The sequence below is a fragment of the Pongo pygmaeus genome, chromosome 8, assembly GCF_028885625.2.
Source record: "Pongo pygmaeus isolate AG05252 chromosome 8, NHGRI_mPonPyg2-v2.0_pri, whole genome shotgun sequence".
In the NCBI taxonomy this organism is placed as follows: domain Eukaryota; kingdom Metazoa; phylum Chordata; class Mammalia; order Primates; family Hominidae; genus Pongo; species Pongo pygmaeus.
In genome coordinates, this window is record NC_072381.2 from 97,748,133 (window position 1) to 97,761,129 (window position 12,997).

At 39.4% G+C, this 12,997-nt stretch overlaps 1 protein-coding gene across 1 annotated transcript in view; it reads left to right on the forward strand.

Moving 5' to 3' along the window:
* KIF11 (kinesin family member 11) overlaps positions 1-12,997 on the forward strand; it is a 64,877-nt gene that overhangs the window by 19,795 nt on the left and 32,085 nt on the right. The window contains exons 7-10 of the mRNA XM_054435885.2: positions 2,273-2,363; positions 2,609-2,851; positions 5,949-6,044; positions 10,591-10,679. Coding sequence (XP_054291860.1) covers positions 2,273-2,363; positions 2,609-2,851; positions 5,949-6,044; positions 10,591-10,679 — 519 coding nt within the window. The remainder of the gene's footprint in view (positions 1-2,272; positions 2,364-2,608; positions 2,852-5,948; positions 6,045-10,590; positions 10,680-12,997) is intronic.

Here is a 12,997-nt window from a genome sequence, read left to right on the forward strand (position 1 = left end):
GATTTAAGATCATGGAATTTTGGATGATTTCAAAATTTTAATTAAATTTTCACTTAATGGCTTTCCAATAAAATGGAAATTTTATTCTGTGGTTGATTTATAACTTAATTTCATGTAGAATTTTGAGAACTGAACTGAAGACTAGGTAAAATTTCTTTAGGTACATTTCACTAAAGTATAAAAGTATACAATTTTATACTAAAGTATACTAAAGTGTACTAAAGTATAAAATTTCTATTTTTCCTTTTTTCTTGTATGTAGACTTGTATAAAGGTCACTTTTTATGAAGCTATGTGACAAAGAGGAGAAGCTAATTCAGTTTTCCCAAATTAGAGCTAACTTCAATGCTTATTTGTATTAATTGCCTAATCTGGATTAGGAATGGGTAGATAATGGTAGAAAAACATGAGATGAATATTATTATTATTATTATTATTATTATTATTATTATTATTTTTGGGACGGAGCCTCTCTCTGTCCCCCACGCTGGAGGGAAGTGATGCAATCTCGGCTCACTGCAAGCTCTGCCTCCTGGGTTCACGCCATTCTCCTGCCTCAGCCTCCTGAGTAGCTGGGACTGCAGGTGCCCGCCACCACGCCTGGCTCATTTTTTGTATTTTTAGTAGAGACGGGGTATCACTGTGTTAGCCAGGATGGTCTCAATCTCCTGACCTCGTGATCCGCCCGCCTCGGCCTTTCAAAGTGATTTCAGGCGTGAGGCACCATGCCCGGTGGAGATGAATATTATAATTCATATCTATAGTTTACATTTATGTTTTTCCTTGGATCTTCCTCCTTTTCTGTAATTTAAAATAATTTAAATAATTTTATAAAAATGATACTTGGCTGGGCACGATGGCTGATGCCTATAATCCCAGCAATTTCGGAGGCCAAGGCAGGTGGATCACTTGAGGTCCAGAGTTTGAGACCAGCCTGGCCAATGTGGTAAAACCCCATCTCTACTAAAAATACAAAAATTAGCTGGGTGTGGTGGCGTGTACCTGTAATTCCAGATACTCGGTAGGCTGAGGCAGGAGAACTGCTTGAACTCAGGAGGCAGAAGTTGCATTGAGCCAAGATCGCGCCATTGCACTCTAGTCTGGGCAATAAGTCTCAAATAAATAAATAAATAAATAAATGATTTTTAAAAAGATACTTAATTTTTTTTTAAAGTAACGTGAAAGTACAAAGAAGAAAATTGAAACTTACCAGATTCTCTGTCAATTGTCAGTGATATTAACAAACATAATAATGTTCACCAAATGCCATTGGATACAGAAAGAATGTCTTTGGTCATCTGTATAATTTTTTTTACCCCTAAGATAAAAGCACAATATTTGTTTTGTTTTGTTTTGTTTTGTTTTGTTTGAGACAGCATCTCACTTTGTCACCCAGGCTGGAGTGCAGTGACTCAATCATGGCTTACTGCAGCCTTGACCTCCTGGGCTAAAGTGATCCTCCCACCTGAGCCTCCAGGGTAGCTGGAACTGTAGGAGCGTGCCACCACGCCCAGCTAATTTTTAAATTTTTTTGTAGAGATGGCGGTCCCACTATGTTGCCCAGGCTGGTTTTGAACTCCTGGGTTAAAGTGACCCTCCTACCTTGGCCTCCCAAAGTGTTAGGATTACAGGCATGAGCTACCACCCCAGCCTGAATATCAGTATTTAGCATAAGGTAGACTTTTGAACATTTTATAATCTAGCAGTGATTATCTTGTAGTGTTTTAGTAATCATGCTGTTTACTATTTCTGCTGTTAGGGGATAGGAGTCATCTATTTCTGATGACAGTCTTGAAGCAGAGAAGTGTACTTGTGCATGTACACAACAGCATGTACACATGGATGGGGAGGTGGAAGAGTAAACTAATGCCTTACCTGGTACCATTTGAATTTGTGGTAATGACATATTTCAAATGGTTCTTATGAATAGAAGATTGATTACAAGCCATCTCTTCTTGACATACCAGGCAACTGTTTCGACCCCACCCACATCCAGCTTTCAGAGGTGCCTCAGGATTCTAAGTCTTTTAGAGTTTTTTTTCAGATAGCTTCTTATTGATGCCTCTTTTGCAGGCAGTAGATATGAGAAAACAAAATCCTAATCACTGTTCTATCCATCTCCTGTCTTCCAAAATATTCTTGATATCTCCTGTCTGATGTTATCTTTCTCTGCTCATGTGGATTTAGATCTTCCTTTCCTGTTTTCAGTTTTTCAGAAGCAGCAAATGCTATTTTACATTATAATGACTGGGCAACTTGATATTGTTTTCTAGTCGTTCCCACTCAGTTTTCTCTGTTACAATACATATGAAAGAAACTACGATTGATGGAGAAGAGCTTGTTAAAATTGGGAAGTTGAACTTGGTAAGCATCCACCTTAATACTACTGTTTCACTCTTAAACACCTTATAGAGCAGCTTGAAATTTTGTCCTTGAGACAAAATTTTTGTGGTCACTGGGTGATTAGCTTTGTAGTGGGAGAAGAAATTTGTTAATTACAGAAAAATTATTTTGCTGGCTATTTAATAAATTATGCATACTGTGAGAATGAAAGTCTTTGAATCCAAATCCAATAGACTCACTTTTTATTTTTATTTTTAAAATTAAAGGTTGATCTTGCGGGAAGTGAAAACATTGGCCGTTCTGGAGCTGTTGATAAGAGAGCTCGGGAAGCTGGAAATATAAATCAATCCCTGTTGACTTTGGGAAGGGTCATTACCGCCCTTGTAGAAAGAACACCTCATGTTCCTTACCGAGAATCTAAACTAACTAGAATCCTCCAGGATTCTCTTGGAGGGCGTACAAGAACATCTATAATTGCAACAATTTCTCCTGCATCTCTCAATCTTGAGGTAAGCCCTTTGAAAGGAAGCTGCGAGTATAGTAGCTGTAATTGTTATTTAGGTATTATATATTTTAAAAGCTCATTTACTAGGATGGGCACAGTGACTCACACCTGTAAACCTAGCACTTCGGAAGTCCAAGGTGGGCAGATCACTTGAGCTTAGGAGTTTGAGACCAGCCTGGGCAACATGCCGAAACCCTGTCTCTACCAAAAATACAAAAAATTAGCTGGGTTTGGTGGTGTACACCTGTGGTCCCAGCTACTTGCGGGGCTGAGGTGGAAGGATCACTTAAGCCTGGGAGGCAGAAGTTGCATTGAGCTGAGATCATGCCACTACACTCCAACCTGGGTGGCAGAGGGAGACTCCATCTCAAAAAAAAAAAGTGTATGTATATACACACACACACATACACATATATATAGTGGGGGAAAAAAGTTCATTTAGTAGCTTCATTCTTTTTTTTTTTTTTTTTTTGAGACAAATCCCACTCTTGTCCCCCAGGCTGGAGTGCGATGACGCGATCTCGGCTCACTGCAACCTCCACCTCCTGGGTTCAAGTGATTCTCCTGCCTCAGCCTCCCAAGTAGCTGGGATTACAGGCGCCTGCCACCATGCCTACCTAATTTTTGTATTTCTAGTAGAAACATGGTTTCACCTTGTTGGCCAGGCTGGTCTCAAACCCCTGACCTCAGGTGAGCCACCCGCCTTTGTCTCCCAAAGTTCTGGGATTACACGCGTGCGCCACCACCCGGCCTAGCTTCGTTCATTCTATGCTATAATGTAAAAGAATCTGGACATTGCATATGAATATATATAGGAGGACACTCCTGAAGAAGTTATCTTTTTCCTTCCTGGCAGAGTTTTTAACCTTAAAAAGCCAGTTTCTTAATGGCTTTTTCCACACAGTCTTCAAAGAAAATTGCTGTGGTCATTAGCAGTGGGTGGTGTATGGAGATTTAATTGAGGACTTAGAAGCAGGTCAAGTGAATGCTCGCTAGTGTGGTAGAGGCTGCTTAGAGAACACTGAAGATGGCTTTGGATGTGTGAGAACAGAGAGGAAAACCAAGAGAAGTAACAAAGATGGTAAAATGTACGCTTATTTTATTGCTGTCATCTGCCTTAAGTGGAAATTTTATTTATTTATTAATTTTTTTATTTTTAGAGGTAGAGTCTCATACTGTTGCCAAGGCCGCAGTACAGTAGCATGATCATGGCTCACTGCAACTTAAATTTCTGGACTCAAGTGATTCCCCTAACCACAGCCTCCTGAGTAGCTAGTACTACAGGTGTGAGCCACCAGGCCTGGCTAAGTTTTGTTTTTGTTTAAATAGAGACGGAGGTCTCACTATGTTGCCCAGGCTGGTCTTGAACTCCTGGACTCGAGGGATCCTCCTACCTCAGCCTCCCAAAGTGCTGCAATTACAGGCATGAGCCACCTCGCTTGACCTAAATGGATTTTAAAAAGCTTTTTTAGGCCAGGCACGGTGGCTTACGCCTGTAATCCCAGCACTTTGGGAGGCTGAGGTGAGTGGATCATCTGAGCTCAGGAGTTCAAGACCAGCCTGAGCAACATGGTGAAACCTCATCTCTACTAAAAAATACAAAAAATTAGCTGGGCATTGTGGTGTGTGCCTGTAATCCCAACTACTCAGGAGGCTGAGGCGGGAGAGTTGCTTGAACCCAGGAGGTGGAGGCTGTAGTGAGCTGAGATTGTGCCATTGCACTCAAGCCTGGGTGACAGAGCGAGACTCTGTCTCAAAAAAACAAAAAAGCTTTTTTAAGGTCTCCAGCTTCCCCTTCATTAAAAAAAAATCTTTGTTGAGATTTAATTCACATACCATAAAATTCACCAATTTAAAGTATATTAATTTAATAATTTTAGTATATTTACAGTGTTGTCCAACCATCACCAAAATCTAAGTTTTGAACATTTTCACAATCTCAGAAAGAAAGGCTGTACCCATTGAAATTACCTTTCCATTTGCCCCACTCCCATCTCTACTGCTTTTTGCATCTATATATTTGCCTATTCTGGATATTTCATATAAATGGAATTATGTAATATGTAGTTTTTTGTGACTGGCTTCTTTCACTTAGCATAATATTTTCAAGGTTCATCTGTGTTGTAGCAGCAATACTTTATTCCTTTTTATGGGTGAATAATATTCTATAGTATGGATATGGGATTTTTTTTTTTTTTTTTTTTTTTTTTTGAGATGGAGTCTCACTCTGTTGCCCAGGCTGGAGTGCAATGGCATGGTCTTGGCTCACTGCAACCTTCGCCGCCTGGGTTCAAGTGATTCTCCTGCCTCAGCCTCCTGAGTAGCTGGGATTACAGGCATCTGCCACCATGCCTGGCTAATTTTTGTATTTTTAGTAGAGACAGGGTTTCACCATGTTGGCCAGGCTGGTCTCAAACTCTTGACCTCATGATCCACCCGCCCCGGCCTTCCAAAGTGCTGGGATTACAGGCGTGAGCCACTGTGCCTGGCCGATATAGGACATTTTGTTTATTCATCAGTTGGTTGATTCATTGAGCTTTGTGGTTTTTTGTTTTGTTTTGCTTTGTTTTGTTTGTTTGTTTGTTTTGAGACAAGGTCCCTCTCTGTTGCCCAGGCTGGAGTGCAGTGGCACATTCACTGCAACCTCAACCTCGTGGCCTTAAGTGATCCTCCCACCTTAGACTCCCAAGTAGGTGGGACTATAGGCACATACTACCATGCCCAGCTAATATTTATTTATTTATTGTAGAAACAGGATCTCCCTATGTTGCCAAGGCTGGTCTCGAACTCCTGGGCTCAAGTGACCCTCATGCCTTGGCCTCCAAAGTGCTGGGATTACAAATGTGAGCCATCATTGAGTTTAAGAATAGTCTAAAGGAAATTATCCTAAGGGTCGAGACTCTGAAAATTGAAGAGAAGGGAAAAAAGGATTGGACAACTTCCTTTTTAAAGGTTGGGCATAGTGGTCTTAATGACTAGATTTCAAAATTAGATATAATTATAAAATATTACTTGTAAGTTATTATATAACATATTTTAGATAACAGAACTACATTATTCTCACAATATCTTCAGTAATTGACCTTTCCTTTCCATGACAGGAAACTCTGAGTACATTGGAATATGCTCATAGAGCAAAGAACATACTGAATAAGCCTGAAGTGAATCAGAAACTCACCAAAAAAGCTCTTATTAAGGTAACTGTGAATTTTTGTAGAGTAATGTAATCTTGTCTGACAAATGTGAAAATAAGAAACTGAAGTGGGAGATAATAGTTAAAGAAGATTTGTTAAATTGCCCATGGAAGGCTTTTTATATAGTGATTTAAACTAAATGTCTTACATGTTAACATATTTTTTTTCTAATGCTAATATGTTGACTTTACCAACTTTATCAACTGAGTTGGTACTCTTAGCAAAATTTTCATTTATTTACATTTACAAAATTTATTTATTTGCATTTTTGAGGTATAATTTACATGCCATAACATCCACCTAATGTAAGCATACAATTCAATGATTTATAGTGCATTTACGGAGTTGTGGAATATAACCACGATCTAGTTTAGAAAATCACTATCCAGTTTCCCTTTGCTCCTTTACAATCATGTGGCCACTGACCTGCTTTCTGTCTATAGATTTGCCTTTTCTGGACATTTCCTATACATGGAATCATGTAGTATTTGGTCTTTTGCATCTAGTTTCTTTTGCCTAGCATAATATTTGGGGTTCCACTTATAACATGTATCAGTAGTTTATTTCTTTTTATTGCTGAATAGTATTCAATTATATGCTGATAATATGACATTTGGATCATTTCCAGTAATGCCATTGTGAACATTTCTGTACATGTCTTTGTGTTGATGTGTTTTTATTTCTCTTGGGTAGATAGATATCTAGGGATTTAATTTCTGGGTTGTATAGTAGAAACTTTTCCAAGTAGCTGTACCACTTTGTATTTCCTACAGCAGTTTATGAGGTCTGCAGTTTCTCCACCTCCTCTTTAACACTTGTTATGGTCGGTCTTTTTAATTTTAACCATTCTAAGGAGTATAAAGTGGTACTTCAGTATGGTTTTTTTTTTTGTTTGTTTGTTTTTTTTTTGAGATGAAGTCTCGCTCTTTAGCCCAGGCTGGAGTGCAGTGGCACGATCTTGACTCACTGCAACCTCCGCGTCCCAGGTTCAAGCGATTCTTCGGCCTCAGTCTCCCGAGTAGCTGGGACTACAGGTGTGCACCACCACGTCTAGCTAATTTTTGTACTTTTAGTAGAGATGGGGTTTCACCATGTTGGCCAGGCTGGTCTTGAACTCCTGACCTCGTGATCCGCCCGCCTCAGCCTCCCAAAGTGCTGGGATCACAGGCATGAGCCAATACGCCTGGCCCCAGTATGGTTTTAATTAGTATTTCCCTAATGACTAATGATGTTGAACATCTTTTCTTGTGCTTATTATCTATTTGTTTATCTTTTTTGGTGAAATGTCTATTAAAATGCTTTGCCCAATTTTAATTGGTTTGTCTTATTAAGTTTTAAGGAGTTCATGTAGTCTAGATACAAGCCCTTAATGAGATATGATTTGCAAATATTTCCTCCCAGTCTGGCTTTACTTTTTCCTTTCCTTGATTTTTTTTTTTTAAATAAAGTTTTTAGTATTGAGATAATTATAGATTCACATGCAGTTATAAGAAATAATACAGAGAAAACAGGCCAGGCACAGTGGCTCATGCCTGTAATTCCAGCACTTTGAAAGGCCGAGGTAAGCGGATTGCTTTAGATCAGGAGTTCGAGACCAGCCTGGCCAACATAGTGAAACCCTCATCTCTACTAAAAATACAAAAATTAGCTGGGTGTAGTGGTGTGTGCCTATAATCCCAGTTACTCAGGAGGCTGAGACAGGAGAATTGCTTGAACTCAGGAGACGGGTTGCAGTGAGCAGAGATCGTGTCACTGCACTCCAGCCTGGGAGACAGAGTGAGGCTCTGTCTCAAAAAAAAAAAAAAAAAAAAAAAAAGTAATAATACAGAGAAATCCTTTGTACATTTTGTTGAACTATAGAATATTACCACAGGGATATTGATATTAATAACAATCCACTGATCTTTCCCAATTTTCCTTACACGTGTATGTGTATGTGTATTTAATTCTAGACAGTTTTGTCACATGTATAGGTTCATGTATTCACCACCACAATCAAGATACTGAACAGTTCCATCACCACCGGGACCCCTCATATTGCTCTTTTGTAACCGCTTTTCTTCCCACCATATCCTTCCTTTCCTGGTACCCAGTAATCTGGCCTCTATCATTTCAAGACTGTTATTGATTGGAATCATACATTATGTAAACGTTTGAGATTGCCTTATTTATTTTATTTATTTTGAGACGGAGTCTCACTCTGTCGCCCAGGCTGAAGTGCAGTGGTGCGATCTCAGCTCACTGCAACCTCCGCCTCCCGGGTTCAAGCGATTCTCCTGCCTCACTCTCCCAAGTAGCTGGGATTACAGGTGTTTGCCACTATGTCCAGATAATTTTTTGTATTTTTAGTAGAGACAGGGTTTCACCATGTTCGCCAGGCTGGGTCTCAAACTCTTGACCTTGTGATCCACCCACCTTGGCCTCCCAAAGTGCTGGGATTACAGGCGTGAGCCACCACACCCAGCAGATCTTTCTTTTTTAGTACTAAGTAGTAGTCCATGGTGAGTATGTACCATACATACAGTTTTTGTAACCATTCAGTTATTGAATGACATATGAGCTAATTTCAGTTTTTTTGCTATTACAAACAAAACTGCTATTGACATTCATTTATAGGTATTTATGTAAACATAAATTTTTATTTCTCTGGGATAATTGCCCAAGAGTGCAATTGCTGGGTTGTATAATAATTGAATGTTTATTATTTTAGGGAACTGCCTGTTTTTCAAATTGGCTATATCATTTTACAGTGTATGAGTGATCTAGTTTCTTCACATCCTCACCAGCATTTGCTGGTGTAACTTTTTTATTTTAGTCATTCTGATAGGTGTCGTAGGTGATAGATATCTCATTGTGATTTTTGACTTGAATTTTTCTAAAGGCTAATGATGTTGAGCATCTTTTTAATGTGCTTATTTGATGTTTATATATTTATGTATATATAGCATATACATATATTGCATATTTACATATATAACATATATATGTGTATATGTATTTATTTCCCATTGTAATTTAATTGTGGAAATATCTGTATATTTGTCCCGTAGAGTTTTACCGTAGTATCTTTTGACGTGTTCCTCTGTTCTTTGTATTTTCTGTAAATTGGTAGCTGAATCTTGAGGCTTGATTAAATTCAAGTTTTGTCTTATTTATTTTTGGCAAAACTAATTCATAAGCAGTAGTGTCTTCTTCCATTTAGAAGTATATAATGTCTGGTTCTTTGTCTTTTTTGTTTTTTTTGAGGCGGAGTCTCGCTCTGTTGCCCAGGCTAGAGTGCAGTGGTGCCATCTTGGCTCACTGCAAGCTCCGCCTCCCGGGTTCACGCCATTCTGCCTCAGCCTCCTGAGTAGCTGGGACTACAGGCGCCTGCCACCACACCCGGCTAATTTTTTGTATTTTTAGTAGAGATGGGGTTTCACCATGTTAGCCAGGATGGTCTCGATCTCCTGACCTTGTGATCCGCCTGCGTCGGATCCCAAAGTGCTCGGATCCCGCCACTCCCAAAGTGCTGGGATTACAGGCGTGAGCCACCGCGTCTGGCCAGAGGTATAGTTCTTACAGGAAAGGCAGGACACATGCTTGACTAATTTCCTTCATTTGCCAATTTTGAGAATAATGAGTTGGTTTCCTAGGTTTCTTAGTGTCCTTATAAACTCATAGATTTAAACTATTTGTGTTAACCCATTGTAGTTGTTCTCCTCACTGATGCTCAGATTGGCTCATCTTTGGCCAGGGGTATATTAGTCTGTTTTCATGCTGCTGATAAAGACATACCCGAGACTGGGCAATTTACAAAAGAAAGAGGTTTATTGGACTTACAATTCCACATGGCCGGGGAGGCCTCATAATCATGGCAGAAGGCAAGGACGAGCAAGTCACATCTTAAGTGGGTGGCAGCAGGCAAAGAGAGAGAGCTTGTGCGGAGAAACTCCTGTTTTTAAAACCATCAGATCTCGTGAGACCCATTCCCTGTCATGAGAACAGCATGGGAAAGATCCACCCCTATGATTCAATCATCTTCCACCGGGTCCCTCCCACAATGAGTGGGAATTATGGGAGCTACAAGATGAGATTTGGGTGCGGACACAGAGCCAAACTATATTAAGGGGTTACATCTTCAAGTGGCTTATTGAGTCCTTTTGATTAACCTAGTAGGCTTTGCTTAGCTTATTTCCTTGTCTTATTTGTCAAGATGTTCTGTGTTCATCTTGAATATTTCCTGCCTCAGTCCTGGAATCAAATGCTTTTATAAGGAATCCTGGTTCATTTTAGTGTGAAATACTGCTACCAACCTGGGTATTGGAGGTTGCGGTTATTCTTGGGAAGTCCATATTTTTAGAATGAGTGCATTTAAAAAGGAGCTTTGAAAGACTTTATTTCTAAACAAATTAATATTGATTAAAAAGTATGGTTATAACTTTTTATCATACTTCTTTAAGTTTTAAAAGACATAAAAAAACTAACTTTACATTGTATTTGATGCATATCCTTCCCAAACTGAATGAAAAAAGTACTAAACTGACATCTACGTATTCCTCTTGTGTAGGAGTATACGGAGGAGATAGAGCGTTTAAAACGAGATCTTGCTGCAGCCCGTGAGAAAAATGGAGTGTACATTTCTGAAGAAAATTTTAGGTAAGCCCTTGGCTATGGAGTTAATTTCCAAGAATAAGCATTTCTGATAACAGGCTATTTGAAGTAAAACTTATGTAGCAGTAAGTAAAATCTTTATATCCAGTACCGATAAATACTTCATTTTGTGTGTGTGTGTGTTTTCTTTTGAGACGGAGTCTCGCACTGTCACCCAGACTGGAGTGCAGTGGCACAATCTTGGCTCACTACGTCCTCAATCTCCTGGGCTCAAGCGATCCTCCTGCCTCAGCCTCCCAAGTAGCTGAGATTATAGGCATGAGCCACCACACCCTGCTAATTTTTGCATTTTTTATAGAGACAGGGTTTCACCATGCTGCCTAGGCTTCTATTTTGTTTTGACATTAACAAGTAGCTATCAAACACTTTTTATAAAATCTTTTACTAACTTTTAATTTTTAAATCATTAATTCACATGACATTTCAAGAAGAATACAAGAGAGCTTTCATGTATTCTTTACCCAGTCTTCCTCAGCGGTTATCTCTTGTATAATTATAGTACAAGGCTGGGTGTGGTGGCTCACACCTGTGAATCCCAGCACTTTGGGAGGCCAAGGCAGGCGGATCACCTGAGGTTGGGAGTTTGAGATTAGTCTGACCAACATGGAGAAACCCAATCACTACTAAAAACACAAAATTAGCCGGGTGCGGTGGTACATGCCTGTAATCATAGCTACTCCAGAGGCTGAGGCAGTAGAATTGCTTGAACCTGGGAGGCGGAGGTTGTGGTGAGCCGAGATCGCACCATTGCACTCCAGCCTGGGCAACGAGAATGAAACTCTGTCTCAAAAAAAATAAAATAAATAAATAAATAAAAAATAGACTGGGTGCCATGGCTCACCCTTTGGGTAAGCACTTTGGGAAGCTGAGGCAGGCAGATCACCTGAGGTCAGGAGTTCAAGACCAGCCTGGTCAACATGGTGAAACCCCGTCTCTACTAAAAATACTAAAATTAGCCAGGTATGGTTGCAGGTGCCTGTAATCCCAGCTACTCAGGAGGCTGAGGCAGGAGAATCGCTTGAACCTGGGAGGCAGAGGTTGCAGTGAGCTCAGATAGCAGCATTGCACTCAGCCTGGGGAACAAGAGCGAGACTTCATCTCCAAAAAAGAAAAAAATAATAAAATAAATAAAAAATAATTATAGTACAATATCAAAGCTGGGAAGTTGATCTTGATACAATATGTATATTAGTTTGTTCTTATACTACTATAGAGAACCACCTGAGACTGGGTAATTTATAAAGAAAAGAGGTTTAATTGGCTCACAGTTCCATAGGCTGTACAGGAGTCATGGCTGGGGAGGCCTCAGGAAACTTACAATCCTGGTAGAAGAGCTAAGGAGAAGCAAGCACGTCTTCATATGGCGGCAGGAGAGAGAAAGTGAAGAGGAAAGCACTGCACACTTTTAGACAACCAGATCTTGTGAGAACAGCAAGGGGGAAATCCATCTTTATCATTCACTTATCTCCCACCAGGCCCCTCCTCCAACATGTGGGGATTATAATTCAACATGAGATTTCGGTGGGGACAGAGAGCCAGACGATATCAACATGTGTATATAGTTCTATGCCATTTTGTCACTTGTATAGATTTGTGTAACCACCACTGCAATCAAGATACAGAACTTATCCTATCATCACAAGGATCTCTCTTGCTGATTCACTATAGTCACACTCACCTCATCTTCTCCATGATTCCTAACCCCTGGCAACCACTAATCTGTTCACTTTTTAAAGCCCTGGAGTAATTTGTTCAAAGGAAAGCTTTTATTGAGGCCTATTATATAAAACAACAATAATAACAGAGAAAACAAGGGGAAGAAGGTAAGTGGGATGCAAAGGACTATAACTTGAAAATTCCTGATTGTGTTTATCCTGAAGATATTAGGAAGCAAGACTTTCACAGAGCATTTTTTAAAAGTTAATAGTGATAAAAGATATTAGACGTAATTAATAATAACCAGAAGCATTTTAGTGTAATCTTTTACTGAACTTTTTTGTAGATGTTAACACTCTAATAGTATATAAATCATTTAATAAACTTAAGTTTTTTCTGTGTTATTTCCAACTGTCATAATGTATTCCATGAATGTGTAAGATGCCCTAGAATCAGAACAATGTAAGATTGTGGGTTAGTTAACAGTTTACCATCACTAAACGAGGTGTCCTTTTTTTGATACTTTGAAGTAAAAAATAATTGGTGAGGCACTCAATCCTGGCCTGTAATCTTTAGAAATGATATCGATTATTGGCAGCTTTCATCTTTCTGATTTTATTTTTGAACTTAAGAAGTAACTTTGGTTT